The 21,265-nt window shown below is 34.1% G+C and overlaps 1 protein-coding gene and 1 long non-coding RNA gene across 5 annotated transcripts in view; one reads left to right on the top strand and one right to left on the bottom strand.

The window, feature by feature from the left end:
• LOC104903527 (protein trichome birefringence-like 40) overlaps positions 1-12,312 on the bottom strand; it is a 34,233-nt gene extending 21,921 nt beyond the window's left edge. Inside the window, exons 1-3 of the mRNA XM_010691570.4 lie at positions 11,643-12,312; positions 5,062-5,236; positions 4,763-4,947 (exon numbers count right to left, since the gene is read on the bottom strand). Coding sequence (XP_010689872.1) covers positions 4,763-4,947; positions 5,062-5,236; positions 11,643-12,193 — 911 coding nt within the window. The 5' untranslated portion in view covers positions 12,194-12,312. The remainder of the gene's footprint in view (positions 1-4,762; positions 4,948-5,061; positions 5,237-11,642) is intronic.
• Positions 483-2,747, top strand: LOC104903525 (uncharacterized). 4 transcript variants are annotated; one of them, XR_007270194.2, is made up of 5 exons: positions 491-892; positions 995-1,099; positions 1,208-1,283; positions 1,778-1,840; positions 1,927-2,747. It is a non-coding gene; the product is annotated as an uncharacterized LOC104903525 (long non-coding RNA). The 4 variants fall into 4 exon arrangements; XR_007270192.2 differs by having other exon boundaries at positions 501-845; XR_007270193.2 differs by having other exon boundaries at positions 483-892; positions 995-1,283.
• Positions 12,313-21,265: the final 8,953 nt, after the last annotated feature.

Here is a 21,265-nt window from a genome sequence, read left to right as displayed (position 1 = left end):
GCCTTCCCAAACCTTTCCTTCATTAAATTACCTATATATGATTCACTCTTCTTGGTAATCTCTACACACTCTATATACTTTTCTCATTTCGAACTCATTGGGGAGATTAGGGGTGCTAATAGCCCGAATCGAAGTTGGTCCTACCATGCTCGACTAGAGCTGGAAGCTCGTAAAGCTCGACAATATTGGGTGGGCTCGAGCTCGGATTGATCCATAAACCTTGAATTAGGTGCATGGAATAGTCCTTTATAAAGAATAAAGTTTTTATGTTTCATCCTATAACTAATGGGATATTTTATGAATTAGTCATTAATATTATATAAAACAAAGGCTTTATGGGTCACTGGGGGGATATGATCCCCTTTGTTCTTTGTCTCTTTTATAGAAAATATAGGCGTCAACTTTTAATATCCAACTAATGCTGAACATACCAAACAATAAATGTAACTAGGGTAGTAACATTTTTATAGATACTCTGGTGGAAAAAATAACGCAAGGGATATGATGTAAGAGCTACGGTTAGCCCAAAAACGTAGCCCTTTATATATATATATAAAGGGCTATGATTTTGGGCTAACCGCAACCCTTGGGCTTTTTGAAAAATATATTTTCCCTAAACTCGCTTCCTTTCCTTCTCGTATTACCCGTGTATCCAATATTATTTGGGCCTTTCTCTCTCTCTCTCCTTCCATCTCCTCTCTTTCACCCCGTCATCTCTACCTCTCTCGTTGTATCATCCCTCACCACCGGAGCACCGTCGCAAGCTTCACTTCTTGTTCGTTATTTAATATAATTTTTCGTGGTTGTATTATTGTTGTTGAAGATTAAAAGAGGCTATTTCAGAGGTCGTTCTTCGATTTCTCCTCTACTTTGCCAATTTGAAGTTGTTATGGTTGTTCGTTGATTCTTTAGTTTGTTTAATTTTCTACGTGGTTTCAGAGGCTTGATTATTGCTTGTATCTGACATTAGTTTCTGATTTTACTTGATTTATAGGAACAAAGTATGATTTAGACTTCAAGACCGCAAATAAGTCAGGGCTAAAATTTCAAGTCTGGAGAGGATATGATTGAATTGTACAAACAACTTTGTTCTAGTATAGTTGTGTCTTGTTCCTCTCTTGTTTCACATTCATCCTTATATTTCTGCCATTTGGAATCCTTGTAGAGGTTTCGTTTTCATCATTGTTCTTTTTTATGCATCTTGCAGAGTACCCAATTGTGTATCCATTTGACAAAGAGGATTGAGAACTCAAAAGCATTTCTCTACTCATTAAGCTTGCCAGGTTCGTTCTGTATATCCTTTAGCAATAAGAATAGCTTTATAACAAGCATGATTGACAATTTAAGTTTGCATTAATATAGCAGAAATAAAATTCCATAATTGGCATATGAATCTTTTTTTTGGAAATTCTACATGGTAGCCTTCAAGTTTAGACTTTTCTATGTGGTGTGAAGACAAAGATAATATTATACAAAGTGACACTGTATTATGACTAATTACATTTAGTGGCCTTAATCCACTTAAATCTGACTAACCCATTACTAAAACCTTATTTACTAACCTACCCTCCTAGTTAATTACCCATTTGCAAAACCCCTCCCGTTAGTCAGTGAGTTTTGATCATATTAACTCCTCAATTCCCCCTGTCAATCACATCTCCTTCCATTCATAATCTATACAGCTCTTCTTTTCGCTCCATTCTCCATATTTGAGATTGCATTGCGATGTTTTAATATTCATTGTTGATTATCCATTAATTTGTTTAATGACCACCAGAGAGAAGCTCATGTGCTAACTAGCTCGGACAAGTTTGGAGATGCTATCACTGAATATAGAGAGGTAAATTTAGCATTCAAGTTCTCGTTATTTGGAATTTCTCCCTATCATCCCTGTAACTAGCTCGTGAATGTTTTTTGGTCACTCAGTTAAAGCAAGAAGATTTGAGACGGTGTTTTGATTAATGAACGAAGAGATGGAACGCTTTCAAGAACAAATAATAGCAGATATGGGGCTAGCATTCCATGAATTTGCCAAAGGACAGGCACGCTTGGTCAACAGCATTTCTGAAGCTTGGAGAGGTTTGCTTCCAAAGCTTCAAGCCTGTTCTTCTTGAGTATCGAGGTGATAGGTACAAGCAGCCCAAAAGGAACGGAGTGGTCCAAAGGAATGCCAAGAGCATCTGTTTCTCTTGTAAATTATGGATAATCAACAATGAATATTAAAACATCGCAATGCAATCTCAATTATGGAGAATGAATCGAAAAGAAGAGTTGCAGAGATGATGAATGAAAGATGTTATTGATAGGGGAAGTTGAGGAGTTACTGTGATCAAAACTCACGACTGATGGTAGGGATTTTGAAGATGGTAATTAACTAGGAGGGTAGGTTAGTAAATTAGGTTGAAGTAATGGGTTAGTCAGTTTTAAGTGGATTAAGGCTACTAAATGTAATTAGTCATAGTATAGTGTCACTTTGTATAATATTATTTTTGCCTTGCCACCACATAGAAAAGTCTAAACTTGAAGGCTACCATGTAGAATTTCCCATCTTTTTTCCTTACTTAGATGACCAATTGCCTGGAGCACATTTGTTGTGACTCTAAGTCAATATAATTTTGAGCATGATAAACAGTCTATGCCGTAACATGTATGTGTGTAACAGTGAGCTAAGGAAGCCATCAAGATTGGATGTTCATAAAAGCTCAAGAACCTGAATATATGGAAGCTTAGGTCTAGTTATATTCTTAGTCATGTTTATGCAATGTAATTAACTCATTGGAATTTGTACTAAATTAGAAATATGAAAGTAGGAAGATTAACTATTTTTTTGAGTTAAGAAAACAGGTAATTATATTAATTTCATGTTTCTATATAAAAAAGGAGTTTCTAATTTTGAAAATTAGTTTTGAAAGGAAAATATTATTTTTATAAAGATTTCCGAATAAAACAATTTTGTAAAAACTTATTTTAAAGAAAAAATTTCTTTAAAAATTTTTTCAGAAAAAAAAAAACCACGCTAACTGTTTACCTGTAACTATTCAAGATCCTTATGAAAAATTGATCATATCGTACCGTTTTCGTTGTCGAATTCACTTTGAATTTGATAAATACATTGCTTTTGAAGTATGTGTTCGTGCATGCCCTGTAGATTTATCCATTGTTGATTGGGTTTTAGAAAATCTAATTTTATGAAAAATTATTTTGATATAGATTTTCGAAAAAAATAAAAACAAGAGTTTTAAGAAAAACTGGTTATAAGAGAAATAGATTTGATAAAGAATTTTGGATAAAAATTGATTTAAAATCTTATTAATATAGTTGGCATAAGATATGGAGGAATCCTTATCTTATAAGAGGAAAAAATTAGTCTTTAAATTTGATTTTGGAAAGGAAAAAAAAATTATCCCTTAATTTTACGAATAAAAATTATTCAAGATACTCATATCTTGGAGAATATTTTTTATTTAGTTGATAAGTTATAGGGATAGAAATTAGAGAACAACTTACGTTTTCATATTTTATTTCGGAGAATTTGAGAGCTGAAAACTGATCCCAAAGCACAGTGTGTGGCACAGAGTTCTAGTGAATTTAGGTAACTATACAACAATTGTAACAATCCTCTGTTTTACTTGAATAAGAAGCACTCTTTTTAGTATTTATTCTTTTGGTAATTTCAATCATTATAGACAGTAGCAACACTTAAGGTTAAGTGTTAGGGAGCACTACTAGAGTTAGTAGTGGGGGAATCGTATTATATCAAGAGTTTGATATTTTAGGATTTAGATAATAAAAGAAGTAGTTTTTGTGGACGTAGATCTCAGAGGTGAAATTGAACCACGTTAAATTCTTGTGTCTATTATTTGAATTCATTGTTTTCGTATTTTGATACAGGTTAGTTCTGGCAAAAACATAAATCGGAGATAGAGTATACGACTAAACATCACAGTGTAAGGTACTATGTCATAGGAGTGTTTTTGCGAAAAACAATTAGTTTTTGTCACTCAATTAACCCTGGCCCCCTCCCCCCTCCTTATGGAGTGTCACCTTGTACTCCAACAACATTTGAAATGTTTGGTCATATTCATTCTTTATTTAAAATGGATAGTTAAAAAAAAAAAAAAAAAAGCAATGTGTGTTGCTTTGGGGGTCTGTGTTGTGTTACACAAGTTCGAAAATTTTCATGTTATATTTGTAAGATGCTCTTTAATTTATCTGGAAAAAAAGATATCACTAATAGTTACAGATGATTTGTGAGTGTGGATTAATTACAGCAACCCATTTATATAAATCAGTCTATTGGAGCAAGGGTTTTGATACCACTTCTTGCTGAAATCTTCTTCTTAACTATATGATTTTGGCTAAAAAAAATTGTGGCCAATTATACTTATATCTGCTAACTTTCCTGGATTTGATATGAGTTAATGGTTGTCTAAAAAATAAGGATGTTTGACGTATAGCTTGGAGTGTTAGCTCATACGAGCCTGGCAATAAGTTGAGGACTTATTTTTTGTTGAATTTGTGTCGTTTTTCTCACATAAATCTCTCTTACCGTAATTTTCATGTTACCTCGTTATAAATTCTCCCTGAAATTCTTCTTTTTTTGTATTTCATCTATCAACATATTAAATTTTTAGAATTATTTACGTGAAATTCAAAATCATAAATGAGTTCGACATGTTCATTATTCTCCCAGATTAGTCAGACGTGCATAAACAAGTGACCCAATAATAAAAATAAGTCTTTTAGTTTTAGCTATACTTACGCTTTGAATTTTCCTCTGTGAGTCCACCAGTGCCCTGAGTTAAATACCATAACATCAGCCCCTTGCCACAGCTTTGAATTGGATGACAATTTGTCAAGCACTAAAACTTTTTTCCCACTTTTATGATTCGTATCAAAATCAACTAAAAATGGACTCCAATGGAACTCGACTGTCGTATTATAATCCTGCAATCAAACATAAATAATAAAGAATATATATATATATATATTATGAAAAGTAATACATGGTAGGATATACTCGTAAGAAAAATAAATTTGCAAATTTAGATCCTCACTTACTTTTGCTTTAAGAACCTTGTAGTCTCGAAATTTAGCACGGACTTCAACTCTAGAGCGATGTATAGAGGAATAAAGAAGGCAAGAGAGAGATTCCCACATGTTTCTATTTAATGAGTCCCCTACGATGATCACCCTCTTGTTTCGAAGCCTTTCTAGCATGTCTCTTCCATCAAAGCTATAGGTAAAAGGACATAATCAAATTAAAAACTTGGCCAAAATAGTCAACCACTAAATGTTGATATAAAATTTAAGGGCATTTTTCATACCCGATAAAGGGGTATAAAGAGTAAAATTGGGGGTTTATAGTAATAATGTCTTAATATTGTCATTGAGTTTAAATAAAGATCTAATAGGAAAAGTTAAATTCGACAAAAAGGTAGGTTTATATGACGTTGATTTAGTTCTTTGGAATATTAGTTGGTTAAGTATCATGATTGCTAATTCCAATATATATGTCCCCCTATCACTTTTTGTAACCATTTTCAAGACATTTTTTTTCATTTTATTTCCGCAATTATATATTAAGGAGGAGCATAGCAGCTTCCCAAATTGTGGCCAAAGTCATTACAACATAATACTAAAAAATAGTAGTTAAAAGAAATTTACAGACCAAAGCAAAATAAGGTATTGCAGTCACTACTCCGTTCTCTTGTTAAAGCCAAGGTAGAAATTCATCACTACATTTTAGTCCTTGCTTGGCTAAAGCGTATGCCACAACATTTGTGACCCTCCCTTTGTGGATAATCTTAATATTCATCCACTTACTTTCAGCATTGCGGATATAGTTTAGTTGGAAGTTGAGGTTCCAAGGTCCCCTTTTATTTTCATTGTACCACATTACAGCATTTGCGGAGTCGGATTCGATGATCATATGGCAATGCTTCAAGCGGTCAAAAGCCATTGAAATTTGGATAGCCCTGATGATTGCGAAGATTTCAGATGAGTTGATGTCCATTAATGGGAGAGGGCTAGAGAATACACACATGAAATCACCTCGACAGTTGCGAAGGATACCACCTGTTGCCAACTTTAATTGAGATTGGATCACTGAGGCATCCACGTTCCACTTCAAAAAGTCCGAGGGAGGGGTTGTCTATACATTATTAACCGAACTGATTGCCTTCAAAGGATGAGAAGAGTTTTGTTGTGAGAAACACGATAAACATATCAGGTTTCAAAGGACATCATCAAATGAGTAAGGAAAGGGAGTCCCCCAACCAGAGATCCACCAACCAGAGAATCTGATGCCTAAGTTCCAGCGTGTATCCATTAAAGGATAAGCCAAGAATACTTGCCATCTCCATAACGTCATCAACCAAAATTGCACCGAAATTTAGAGGATTGGGAGAGCCAAGTGGGTTTGTATTGAAAGTAGGAGAGGATTGCATAACTTTTTTCTTTTTCTCCAACTTTTTCTTTCTATTTTCAATCTAAGCAGCTTTGAATTGGGCTGGAATAGTTTATTCAAAACTGGCAGGAGGAAAGAGCAGCCCACTACGTGAAGAAGAGTCCAAAGAGTTGAAGGAGGACGTGGTTTTTCTAGGAGGTTTGCTCAGAGGCCTAAATTTGTTAGAAATCTAGACAGGTGAATTTATAATGGGGGGAATGATATTGGGTTTATTTAGTGAATCTAGCAGGGGACGATGGTTTGGGCTTGGCTGAGAATTATGGGGAAGGGAAATATGAGATAGGGGGCCCAAATGAGATTTTATTTTTGTAGTCATTGGATTTTTCAAAAGAGGGCGAGCAACCTCTGGCAAGGTTTTAAAAGGTAACTTTTTGATGCCAAACAATTGGATATTATCATGGGAAGGTATTTGGTTGTAGCAGTTGGTATTAATTTCATAGAGTTAGGGCACTAGTTTTTCTGTCTTCTCGAGGAAATCATTGGAAGAAGTTCCAATATTCAAGTTATTGGAATTTCTGATGTCATCATTTGATGGGAAGGGGTCAAGGATTATAGGTACTTTTGTAATAGGTGAGTCTAGTACTTCTGTATGGTAAAAATAAAGGGGAAGAGCCTAGGGGCGATTTTTGGGGGGTTGACGTGACATCATTCAATACGTCATGATCCGAAGAATCATCATCCTCATCATTCTTTATGCACCTTGTCTTATTTCTGACAAAAGACCCAAATTTGGAATAGGACATGAATATCTAACTCAGAGATACAGATAGGATATTATTTTCCATCAATCTTCAGAGATAGTTTGTTCTTTAATGCAAGAAGAATACCAGTAAAAACCATGACATATGCATAGTTGTACTCCTTGTAATTGACATATATGGTTCTCCTAAAGACACATCCAATTTTATAAAAAATTTCGTAACTCCATCCGATCAAAGGAACCTCCACTATCTTGAGCCAATTCTCCCTCCATAAGAAGGTTGACTTATCATCGACATCCTTAATCCAACAAACCAGTCCTCTAACCATTTGCTCTCAATAATCGACTTTTTGTCTTCAATGGAATCGAAAATAATGAGATGGAGCACACTTTGTTGAAAAACATCCTTTTTCTCCTTGCATTTCGATCTTGTTAGAGACGCGATATAATCATCCTCCATGTCAAGTGCTCCATGTAATTCCTGGTTGTTTTACTTAATGTCTTCTCCCAGAGCTCTCGAGCTCATAATTGTGTGAGTGGAAGGTTCAGGGAGACGATAATTTGGCTTATCTAAGGGGATATGGTGCAATGAGGGTTCAAGAGGCTCTAGGACTTCCAAAGTATTATGCGGTTTTTTGGTTGTTGGTTTGATTCTTTGTAGAAGAGGTAGCTTCTTTATAGGATCTATTGTCCCTTAGAGAATAGTTTTGAGGGCAGGAAGGTTTCAAAAGGTTCTATTTGTGAGTTACGAGATGGGGGGTGGAGGAAAGTGATAATTATTTATATGGTGGAGAGAAGCTGGGGGCTTATCATATTTTTCTGCCATTCTCATCCCATATTGTAGATAGGAGAGATTGGGGGTAAAGGAATTGGATGAAGGCACATTTGTGGTTGCTGCTTTTATAGATGATTAGGATATACATGTAATTAATGGTACCATGGGGTTTGAAGATCGATGCTATTTCTGAACTGGTTGTGGAGAGGGAGAGGTAGTTTATGAAAAGTGTGCGAGAAGCTCGGGTTGGAAAGATTGGCTTTGTTTTCCTTCTAGTTACAGTTTGCCATTGTTGAAGATAGTTTCTATCACTAGGGTTACGCTCTCTCTCCCTCTCTCATGATTTTTAATTTTTAAGAGCTCTTCTTTCTCATACCAATTTGATAATTCAGTTGGCCTACCAAAACCTACAAGTGTAAAATGAGGAAATTTTTTCATAAGGTACTTTGTACATCTAAATCAAATATTTAATATTACTTATGTTTCTTAAAAATCTTCTAATATTCATTTTTGATATATTCCATACTACTTGAGAGTATTTCTCTTTTGGGTATGTTTTTATACAAAGACAACATTGTATTATTGAACACATTGATCAATTTTACGTTACTTTCTGTTGACCCTAAGTTTTGAAGATGACTTAACCACAAAAGACAACTTGTATTATTTCATGTGTGATGTTGCTAGGTTATTCATTGAAGAACAAAGAGAATACATGATCAAAGATTAAAGAAAGGAGAATTAATCAAGATCGAAGTGAAGATAATCCTAAGATGAAGAATCAAGCTTGGAATGAAGATTAGAATACATTAGGGTGTATTATATTCTTCATGTTAAGGTTGAGTAAAGTTACAAGATGTTTGGTGTTGAATTTTCAATGGAACTAAGTTATTTTCCCATGACAGGAACATACACTCGCACAGCTTAGGAACTACAGTTGGGAACTGACTTAGAAACTAAATTAGGAACACCTGAATCTAATAAATGTTAAGCGCCTAAGTATTGTTAAGTGTTTAAAAGAAATTTTAGGAGTGCTAGTTTATTTAGGCTTAGATCAACTATTTTAGGGAATTAGTTAGGAAAAGATTTTAATTATTTTATCTTAATTCCAAAACAAATAAAAATATATTATTTTTAAAATTTTATCTTTCCTATTTTAAATAACATGATTTTTTTTAAAATAAAATTTGATTTTCTTTTCGGGTTATTTAAAATAAATGGGAAATTTATTTTTCCTAAATTAGATTAACTTTTAATTATTTAACTATTCTCCAAGTAACCACTTATCACTTAATTTACATTGTTACACGTTCTGAGTGAGTTAGTGGGTTAGCTTATTAGTTCCCAAGCAAAGTTAATTAATGGAGATCATGGGGTTAGTGGGTTAATTAGTGAAAAATTAATTCATGGATACTTACTATAATAGGCGCCTAATCCCAAGATTAATTTGTGTCTGACTTTTATTAGTCACACCAAAGTGTGTCTGGCATATCATAAAATCCTAAGTTGTCTAAGTGTCGGTGCCGTGTTCCCAAGAGAATTCATACTTACGATATTTTATTTTTACTCTTCCATTGTTATCAGAAATTATATTTGTTTGTTTAATGGGTTTGAGCGAACTCATGTAAGTGTGAGAAAGCTTTGAGTGAAGCAAGAGAAAGGGAAAGTGAAAGTAACTTCCAGTGAAGTTTCAGAGGAACAACAATTAGAGGGAACTATTGTTGGGAACTTGAGTTTAGGAACTTAGCTTGTGGCTCTAGAGAATTAATAGGTTTGTAACAGAGTAGTTGAGCTATTATAGTGGAAAGTTTGAGTTAAAATTCCTTGTGGTCGAGGTTGTTTCTTCCTAATTGGCCCTAGGAAATTTTTCCTCACTAAAATGTCTTGTGTTTCCATTGTGTGTTCCCTAGCTAGCTTTTAATTCCATAAAATGTTACGCTTATTCTCTCGCTATAATTCACCCTTCACCCCTCATATAGTGCTCATATTATACAAGAATTGGTATCAGAGCGAAAACTCTAAAATATAGGAAACCCTATTGAGTTCAAGATCTTGGAAAATATGAATGCTAGAGAAAAACTGGAAGAAGGGTACTCTACTCAGAGGCCACCGATGTTCAATGGCAAGTCCTACACCTACTAGAAGAATGGAATGGAGATCTTCATCAAAGCCGACAACTAGCAGGTATGGAAAGTTATAGAGGTAGGCGATTTTGAAGTAACTGCCACTAACGACAAAAATGAGGTAATCCCTAAATCCATAAATGATTTCGAAAAAGAAGATTTCGAAAAAATGGAATGCTCTCGCTATTAAACTGCTTCATTGTGGTATTGGACCTCATGAACACAATCGTGTCATGATATGCAAAACCGCAAGACCCCAAAACAAATTTGGGATCTTCTTGAAGTCACCCATGAAGGTACGAGTGAAGTTAAGAGATCAAAGATTGATCTTTTAATCAATCAATACGAACTTTAATTTTCCAAATGAAATCTAAAGAATCCATTCAAGAGATGTTTACACGATTTACTAATATCATTAATGAGCTAACCTCTCTTGGAAAAGAAATTACATCAGGAGAACATGTACGAAAGATCCTAAGAAGTCTTCCTAAGGATCGTTGGATGGCTAAGTTTACGGCCTTACAAGAAACTAAGGACTTTAGAAAGTTTAATCTGTAACAACTTATTGGTTCCATTGTGACTCACGAGCTACACTTGGACACTGAGAATGGTGACATGCCAAAACAGAAGTCGATTGTCGTGAAAGCAGATGAAAGCGACGACTCGAAAACTGACGAAGAGAATTTGTAGGAACATGAAGAATGGAGATTATAAAGGTAAAAATAAGAAATACACTAACAAACGTATTTGTCATAAGTGTGGCAGTCCCGACCACTTCATCAAGGATTATCCTCGATGGGAACAAGACAAAGGCAAAGGAAGGGAACGAAGCAAAGATAGGAACAAGGAATACAATAGTTCCTATACTAGATCTGACATGAAGAAAGCTATGGTTGTTGCATGGGGAGACACTGACTCCGAATCTAACTTTTGTCTTATGGCTATTTCCGAATCTAACGAAGAGATTGAATCTCTTGAGGTAAGTATAGACACTATTAAATCTCGTCTTAATTCTTTAAGTAAAGAGCAATTATTTGATTTTATTGTTAATGCTGTAAATGATTGCAAAGATGAGTCTACTAAATTGAAGCAAAATGAACATGTCTTAGTAATTGCAAAAGAACACATTTCTTGGCTTAAAAGGATTCAAACTAATATTGAAAAAAGAATTTTTGAATTGTTTGACAAAAATCTAATGTTAAATGAGAATTTCAAAAAGTAAAAAAATGAGAAATATTTGGTAAGGCTTGAGCTATCTCAATCTAAAAAATTTGTTCGTAAAGTGAGTTCCTTTGACATTGTTAAAATGAACGCAAAGTGTAAGTGTGTATATTAAGATGAAACTGCGGGAGTGTGAGACAAACATAGTATTCTTAACCACAAACGAGCCACACTCATCAATAAAAATCAAATTCAGTAATTGATACATCAATAATAGTTCCAAAACATTAATGTCAATTTTATTAACGAAGAAAGAGAAGTAATTTGTATTTAGTATATCATATATGACGCTTTAGTAAAACTTAATACCCAGATGAAGGAAAATAATGAAAATAAAATTATAGAGATTCTTACAGTGGTATTTTGCAATCTCTAGCTTCCCATCTCCACTTCTCATATTCAAAATCTGGCCTCCCATTCTTTCTACAGTTCATCTTCTCCTCAATAAAAGGACACTTAATTGAATTATATTTAGGCTTTTCTTTTGGCTTGTAAACCCATCTCCCATCAAACATATCACATTCCTGTCCAGCAATATTCGTCTTCATTATAATTGGTTTCTTCAAATTATATACACTCACATTCAGCTTGTCTCTTTGACTTAATAAAGTCGTGTTTGGTTGCTGTTCAACTGTGGTACTAATAGAGGTAAAATTAAAAGGGTCGAGGTTTTTTGTTATTACGCTGGTTGCGGAAGGTGGTGGACAAGAGGGGCGCGGAAGCTGCGCTACGATGCTAGACAGAGGTGCCTGTGATTCAAGCAATGGAGCAAGTGGTAGCATATTGTTTGAAAAGCTTACATTTTTGTTACTTTGATTCAGAAAAATGATAAGGATTAAGCAGCAAAATATGGTAGCAATTGTGCAGAGTTTCCATTTGTCTTTGATGGTGAAACTTAATTGCATAGTTTTGGATCTTTCTATGATGTTTTAACTTTTAAGTGTGTATTCTGTAGAGATATAATCAAAAGTGTAAATGAATGGAGTTGAAATACAGAATATATGGAATTTTTTTAATGTATGTGACCACATGGATAATCCAACTACAATAAATAGACATTATACTTTATAGGGTAGTATTGAATGGACTCGGTCACACTAATATTATTGGAGTATATCATACAGTGGTCATTTCTTTTCATGTAATAACGTTGGGCACATCCATTTAAGTTGACTGTAAATGGTAAGTGTCAATAAGACTACCACTATTTTTAGTTCACCTTATTTTTACTTATCTGAACTTAACAAATTAGATCTGATTTGAATTAATTTTTTCTAATATGATCTGAACTTATTAATGTGATGTGAACGTATCTTTTATAAAGCATATTATTACTAATATTATTATTACTTAGTATTCCATACTAGTATTACTATTACTATCATTTTATCACTATGTACAACTTTTAATAATAATAACTAGTTATTAGGCCTGGGCTATGCCCCGGGTAAGAAAAAATTTCATTTATTAATATTGTACTTTGATATGATAACACTAAATACAACTTGGTCTAGTGGTTAAAACTTTAGTACATGAACTTGAGGTCACAGGATCAAAACCTATACTATGCAATTTCTAATTTCTCTTTATTGTACATGGATTACATGAACTAAAACTTCTTAGGGAGAGCGCATATGGCACCGTTGCTGACTTATGCACGCCTTTTAATATATCAGTATAGATAATAATAATAATTTTTATAGTTATTATTATTATTATTATTATTTTTTTTTTTATTTTTTTTTTTGAAAAGAGGACATTAGTAAATGAAAATGCAATTAAAAATGAAAGAACATATATTTTAGGTAAAAAAGAACATATTGTTCATGGTAAAGAGAACATGTTGTTGTTGTCTAAAGTCCGTTTATGATAAGAAGTTAGATAGTAATGAAAATAACATATAATGATAATAAAAAAAAAATACATTGAAAGAGATACAAAATCTATTTAAATAACACATTCTAACAATAAAAGATAAATGTTACTTTTATATTGATGGCATGTTTGGATTTAACTAGCACCATGTTCTTTGTTATATGAATAAATTATTCTTTTTTATTATAAATAAACCTATAAATATATATAATCATATGATCTTGAACAAAATTGTTAAATATTATTCTTATATCGTTGTCATATTCTATATAACTAGTAATATATTTTATTTTATTCTACCAAAATTGTTACAAAAATTAACATCATATACTATTGTCAAGTTCATTACATATACAACATCAAAAATAATATCACATATCAAAATTGTTAATTAAAAGAAATATAAAAAAGAACACGTACAATTGCCAAAAGAATATTCTTTCGCAAATTATTAGAATATGCGGTATAATTTTAACATAAAATTAGACGAATCCAACACGGAATTTTTCAAACAAGTCCATTCAATTTCACTCTAACCCAAGACTATCCTAGTCATCCCTTGTCTTCTCCTTTCTTTATTTCTTGATTATCGAACTACAACAGATAATTTCAAAAAATTAAATCAATAGTTTTACCGAAAGATTAAATTAGCCACTAAATGGATTAAACTAGTCACTAAATGGATTAAAGAATGTCATTACTCAATACCTTAAACTGGTCACGAAATAGATTAACCTGGTTCCTAGATAGATTAAACTAGTCACTATATTAAAAAAAGTTGGCATGTTCTACTCTAATCTAATTTGAACTTATTTTTTTCTGATATAATCTAATCTAAAATAAGTAAAAATAAGATATTTTAAGTAAAAATAAGGTAAAATAAACATAACCTAGTCGATATTATTAGAATAGTGCGTGAGAAAGTGTATTGCTTTGTCTGCAGTTAATTTATAATAATTGATACTCCCAAGTAATGCTTGTCCAGCAGGCAGTTTGTCCTTTTGCACGGGTTAAAAGTTGAGAAAGTGCAATTGATTTTTGTAGGGTCGGGGATAACGCTTTGTACAGAAAATTTTGTGGTCATCTTTCCTTTAGGTGAAAGATATACATATTTATTTGAACTTAGAATGCTCAACTTATGACAATGTTTGATTCAACTTTTTTTTTTTTTTTTTATCTTATCGTATTTAAACTTATCTTATACTATTTGTCTATTTATTTTAGTTACATGATTTGCTTTTTTACATTTGTCGAGACGATTTTTTGAATGTCAATATCTCTTATTGGATGTAAGTAAAAATTATAAAATTTGATATTTGGAATCCTCGCATTGAGACGAATCTAACAAGACTCCACTTGACTTTGTCTTTGCTTATATGATTATGCGAGATAGTTTTAAAAAGTCGATTGATAAATAGCGACAAAGTCAATACAACCATATAAGCGACTTTTTAAAACTATTTATTGATACAACCAGTAACTATATTGTTCATTGCAGGCCTCTACTTATTATTGATTCATTATAGATTTTATGCAAAAGAAAATCATATAGTATTTTAATACACGCTAAAAATATTTAATTCTAGGTTGGTTCATGTTGCAAATAAGAAGACTATATTTTAGTCACAAATTATTCAGCAATCAAATTACAAAGATCCTAACAGTTTGTCCAAATTATCAGAATTAATTAGAACAACTCTTGTTTAGCAATAATAACATTTTTTTGGGCTCTCTATCGGGAACCTGTGGTAAGATTTGAACCTTGGTCTCCCATGTGGGAGATAGGAAGCCATACCATTAGACTCAAAGGTCTTTGATATTTAGCAATAATAACATGTGAGTGATAAAAATCATGCATATGACAAAAAAAGCAATCAGAAATCTTATATACAAGAATAACAAAAGGGTTAGAATTTACAACTAATCACGATTATCAATTAAAGATCTACGTCATGACAAAAAAAAAATTAATAACTTCAATATAATAAATAGAATTGATTATTCAAGCATCATCAAGATTATACTTATGCGGGTTAGATAGAAGAGCGTAACAACCTTCAGGTAGAGAAATTGTGGAACCAGGAACGTAATATGATTAAGAATGAATTGATTGATTTGAAAGAGTTGAAGTATTTTGAGATTCGTAAGTTTTTTTTTGCTCGTAATAATTATGAAAATCCCCCTTTAATTGATTCGGGAAATCATCTTGTATTTATAGCCAGAGGAACACTGCGCTGCACGAGTATACTGCGCCAGGCGCAATCCTACATGGCAGGTGTAATGACACGCGTCAGGTGCAGATTGGTGCGCTTGACGTCATATGTCCAATCAGATGCGGACAAGTGTAAACACGTTTGTGAAAAGATAGAAAAGTAACATGTGTCTCGCACAGGACTTGCGTTAGAGGCAAGAATCTGCTTGAGTTACGAGTCCACGTGTCAGGTGCTCATTGGTGCGCCTGACGCAATCTGGCCAATGCGTTGGACGCACGTGGCGCACTGAGCGCATTCAGCATGTCTAGTGCATATTCCAGAATATTCGTTTTTTTATTCTACGCGCGTGCTTTGCAGATACTACCTCCATCCCAGAATACTCTTGACATTTTTCAAGGCACGTAGTTTCAGATGATAAGTTATTTGGTTATCAATTGTTGATTTATTGAAAAGTACATCTGATATGAGTTAGTAGTTAGTAAAAGTAGTATTGTTATATTTTAAGGAGAGAGAATGTGGGTCATGATTAGAGTTGGTAGGTAATAAGAGTGGTATTATTTTACTTAGAGGGGAGAGTGTGTGGGCCAATAGTTAAAAGGTAGAATGATTAGAATAGTAGTGGGTCATATCTCAAAATAGAAGTGTAAAGAGTATTCTAGGACAGATAAAAAAAGAAAGTGTAAAGAGTATTATGGGACAGATGGAGTACAATTTTTATCCCTAAAAATTCGGTGATTGAATTTTACGAGATGCAAAATTTAATTTATGCTCAAAGTGTTTACTAAAGATAAAAGTATTTATGAAAATATTTATTAAAATAATAAATATTTAATTGTTCTCTTAAAATGGGCCTTAAGTTTAAGTTACAATTAATCATCAGTGATAATTAATTGGGATTTAGAATATTATTCCAAAACACAACATGACCTGGTTATTCGGACTGCTCTTCCATTCGGTCGCGCCAATTAATACCGCGATATATTTCATCATTAGACCCTTAAATGGGGACACATAATTGTGCCTCTAAAGAAGCCTCCATCTTGATTAAGGTTTGCAAAATCGAAAGTCAAAGTACACGTGTCGGTACGGAGAATGATTCTAGATGCTTTGCAATCCCAAATCACTCTTTTGCGCCTTACCTTCAAAATAAGAAAAAGCTTTAAATATTTGCAAAATGATTGTAAATTTGCAAAAATGAAATGATAGGTGGGAAAGGAATATCATGAGCTATTCTGATCCGGTTCATGTTGGGGTAGAGCTGAATCTCGCTACAGGGTTATGCTTATCATGATGTAGAGGGGCATTCCACTCCAGTGTTGTGCTGTAGTAGACCTTCATCAAGCTTCAGGGTTGTGTTATTGTAGCTGAAGGCTAGCACTTGTTTTCCGCTGTTTTTGTCTTCAGGAACACGAACCATATTAGCGCTTTAATTTCCGCTATCTTAGCTTATGATGGTTCGTGGACCCAAGGATTTATTTTTCGTTGTTGATTTAAAATGATGCGTAGACCTAACGGTTTGTATTATTGATAGTTTGTGTGCCATCATTGATTTGAAGTGGTCCGCATACCAGACGGTTTGTGTCAAGTTATTGACCGTTTGTGTGCCGTCTATAATTTGAGGTGGTCCATATACCTAAAAGTTTGTGTCTCGTTATTGATGGTTTACTGTTGTTATTGGTTCCTCAAGACCCCCGTGTCACTATGATGTACATGGTCGCCCTCGTTCAGGATGTCGAGGGAGGGGCACTGATTCATGCGAGCTACTGCGACTTTGTTTTTCGCGATCGTGACTACCAGATTGACCTCTTGCCTCGCTTGGTCCCCCTGTTAAGTTTAAGGATGTATGGTTTTTGAATTTATTATTTATGCTGCTTATTTTGACATGATCAAAATATCGACTCCTATTATTTTCTTTTGGCATGAAGTTATTGTGGCTCGTGTCTCATTCGTTCCAGATTTGAGAATTCGGTACGCTGGGGATTCCAGACCTGCTAAGGAGATGGTTGATGTTCCCCAAGAGGCAGAGCACATGTTGTTCATGTTATACCAGCCCATTTGAGCTTGGTAAGTGTTGAAAGTCAGGAACTTTCGCTTATTCATTTTGTTTGAATTTAGTTATGCATGGTTTATTTTCTAGTTCCTGAGGAGATTGTCGCCCAGATCCTCAGAGTGGTTGACTCGCTGAAGCATAGGATGACAAAGCTAAAGAGGAGTATTTCCTATCGCCATAGTGACGCGCACAGTCAGGTAGACTGATATATGGTCCTTTAATTGCTGTTTTTCTTTTGTTGAACCTATTTTTTTTATAAGTGCTTTGTGACTTTTTATGCAGCCTCGTCCTCATGAGAGCGGGGCTCGTACGGAGGCGAGGGTATTGACTCAGTCTAAGGTTTCGACCTAGATTCCACGATATTCGACGTTTGAATGGCCTCAAATGGACCTGTTTGCTAGGCAGTTCAACATGGGAGGTATGGAATTCATGGGGGGTGTCAGACCCAATCCATATTCATGGACCTCTTGGATATGGATGCAGAAGATGCAGTTGTAGTAGATGCGGCAGATGTTGTAGACACAACCAATGTTTCGGCGCAGTAGATGCCCCTTATGTGGCAGATGTCGCCTATGCATCCTTCCATGCAACGCGAGATAGGCTATCATGTGGGCGAGTCGTATAGGGTCCAGATCGAGGTGCTAGAGGATTCCTCTCTGAGGGAGCAAGATCTACCTTTTTCTTAGACATTTGCATTATTTTGCTTTTGGGTGCCTGTGACCTGCATTAAGGATGGTGTTTTTGGAACAAAAGGAAGACTCCTAGTGTAACAACCCTCCTTATTATCTCAACAAAAAGTTAATATAAGTTTTACGTACTAGCATTAGCGAAAGCAAATCAGGAGAAAACGATACGGATGCTATCACCTGCTGGAGGCAACTCACTAATATGGTTGAGTTGACTCTACGAGCGGAATTTAGACAGGATACACATTACAAAATGTAGTTCAGTTATTACAAAACCAGAGTAAAAGTTAGCATAAAAGTACATCCAAGTATCTTTCACAAAAGTCACTTCGTAACACAAGATGATCATGTTCAAGCTTTAGCTCACTATGGATGCCGACACAACCTTATCCTAGAACATTCCAGCAGCCTACCTTAGCTTGCTAGCACTTGCACAGAAGTCTTCCCCCAGCAGGACATGTTCACAGAACCAAATCAGCTTATGCTGGCACACAGATCAATCGAAATGACTTGTGTTGGCTAGAAATAAGGGGTAACACTCCAATATTTCTTATACAAACAACCTTTAAAAAAAGGTAAATTTCACAATTTCACAAAAACCAAGTGTGCAAACTTGTTCATTTGCAAAACATCTTTAAGTAGAACACAAGTTTACACTTAAGTGGAGCGCAGGAGGAAAAGATCACACATTGAGGTGCACCGAGGTGCAGACCTCTACACAATTCAGAGCCTAGACTTCTATTGTTTTATTCGCTTGCAAGCTTTTATAGGATATTTTCTCACACATAATACACACACTGCTCTTCTCTATGCAAAAATTAAAGGATTCAAAAACCACCAATCATAATCACAATTTGCTAAAATGGTTCATAAATGTCCTGCTTCTAATGGTAAATCTTTCAAAATTTGATAAGGATGGTTGGGTGGACTTAGGATAGTGGTTACATGATTTTTGAGGTGCAAAATCACTTGTAAAACCATTTAAGCAATGCAATAAAACTTATAGTGAAATTTGAAATAACATATGTAAAGGGAAAAGGTTTCGGACTTATAAAAGACGGTTTCTTTCGAATAAATCATAATATTGGAATTAACCCTTGATAATACAAGTTATTAAGTCTCCAACCTACTGTAAAATTTTGAATTATTTGAAGAAAGTATTTCTTCGAAAACTTCTTAGGAAAATCAAACATAGTTCGTCTTTAAAATAAACGTGGGTTTTTACGTGTTTTCCCCTGTATTGGGTCTGTTAAGAAATGAGGAAACAACTTTTATCAATATCCACTAATTAAATACAACATAAAAATATTAAGAGTTCCTTGTAAAAATTTCAAAGCATTCCCTTCACAATTCAATAGGCATTACCTTATTGAAAATAAAGAATGGAAGTGGTTTTTATCACCCATTTGGTTTAGGAATTCAATTATTAAAACAAGAAAACTTTCCAACAATTAACACATAAACCTTCAGCCTCCAATCACCATCTAACCTACTGCCCAATCAAACCCACACCATCCAAAATGCAAGGACACACAATTCCTTGTGAAAAATCAATTTAGCACACTTAACTAGTTCTAGTATAAGAAAAGAGCACCACTTTCAATTTTTTCCTTAACATGCAATGGTTGAACCTTTTTAATTTCAACATGAAGTAACTAATAATAATTCTAAGCATGTAATTACATCCTCAAAATCGTTCTTAAGAATTTTCTCAATAATTTGTACTAAACTAGTTCTCAAAAGAGGGTCGATTTTGTGTACCTTCACCTTCAAAGGATGAAACTCTACTTATTCTTCTCCTTTAGGTGTGATTATGACTTCTTTAGGATCCTAAAATACACATTTACATTCACACAAAATTTCATAAGAAAATACCTAAAGGAAGTACCTTAATTAACCCAAAACATTCAATACACTTACTGTTCCCTTAATTAGAAGATGGCCCTATTTTTTGAACTTATTTGCACTTAAATCTCGAATGTTTTCCTTCCCAGTATGCACCTACATATATATAATAATAATTATTCTTTGCGTGCAAGATTTAAGAGAGAAACATTGGGGAAAACGAAGCTGCAACTCGGTCCCTGCATTATCTTAGGTCTAGCGTGAGAAGGAGGGGAAAGAAGAGGAGTTCTGGGCAGCAGGTTTTTCTTGGTTGATTGTGGTGAAATTTTTATGAGGTTTAGGGAGACATGTGATGAAGGGTTGGATGTATTTAAATCATGTGATTCATTGACTAGGAAGGTTATTTGGGGTCTTTCTTCTCACCTGATCCAACATAATAATTTCATGCTCTTCTTTTGTCCTAATCTAATCCTTAATTAGTATTATACTATATGCTAGTGGTCTAAGGATCCACAAGGATGATTATCCCATTCTAAACATCCTTGACATAGCTCCGCTTGACTAACTTAGGCACCCCTTAATTAAAAGAAATCCAAAAGTCCATTTTACCCATTAGAGTGCTCAATAATCACTTCTTGGATTCTCATCCTTCCACAATTTTATGTGATTACAAATCCTTAAATTAAAACATCCTAGACCGTAATACCCACTTAATATACTCTAGTTGGTTACTTATCATTAATTTAGAATTTTGCTCATATTTATTATCACTTTTTATGCAATCATTACACGTAGGCACATAAAATTCACATCACATTTTTACACACGACTTATCACACGTATTAATCTCCTACGATAAAATTCTAACTTCGTAACTTAAGTTACATAATCATAAATTAAGTTCTCATCATTTACCGGCTGTTACACAATTCCTTCCTCAAGAAGTTTTGTCCCGAAACTGAAATCGTACCTTAGAACAGATGGAGATATCGATCCCTCATATCCGTTTCTTTCTCTCAAGTGCTTCTTTAGAACTATGGCTTGACCATAAAAAATTAACCAACGGAATGGTTTGATTCCATAAAATTTTTCCCGTCGGTCCAATACTCTTATTGGTCTCTCCTCATAACTGAGAGTTTAATCTAGTTGCAAGGGTTCATATGATACCACATGAGAGGGATCATGCACATATTTTTGAAGTTGATATACATGGAACATATTATGAATGCGGGACAGTTCCATTCGTAATGCAATCTCATAAGCTACCTCACCGACCCTTCAAAGAATTCCATAGGGTCCGATGAACAT

The sequence above is a fragment of the Beta vulgaris genome, chromosome 9 (genome assembly GCF_026745355.1).
Source record: "Beta vulgaris subsp. vulgaris cultivar EL10 chromosome 9, EL10.2, whole genome shotgun sequence".
Lineage (NCBI taxonomy): Eukaryota > Viridiplantae > Streptophyta > Magnoliopsida > Caryophyllales > Amaranthaceae > Beta > Beta vulgaris.
Note: the sequence above shows the minus strand (reverse complement) of the source record. Positions and strands in the feature narration are given on the sequence as shown.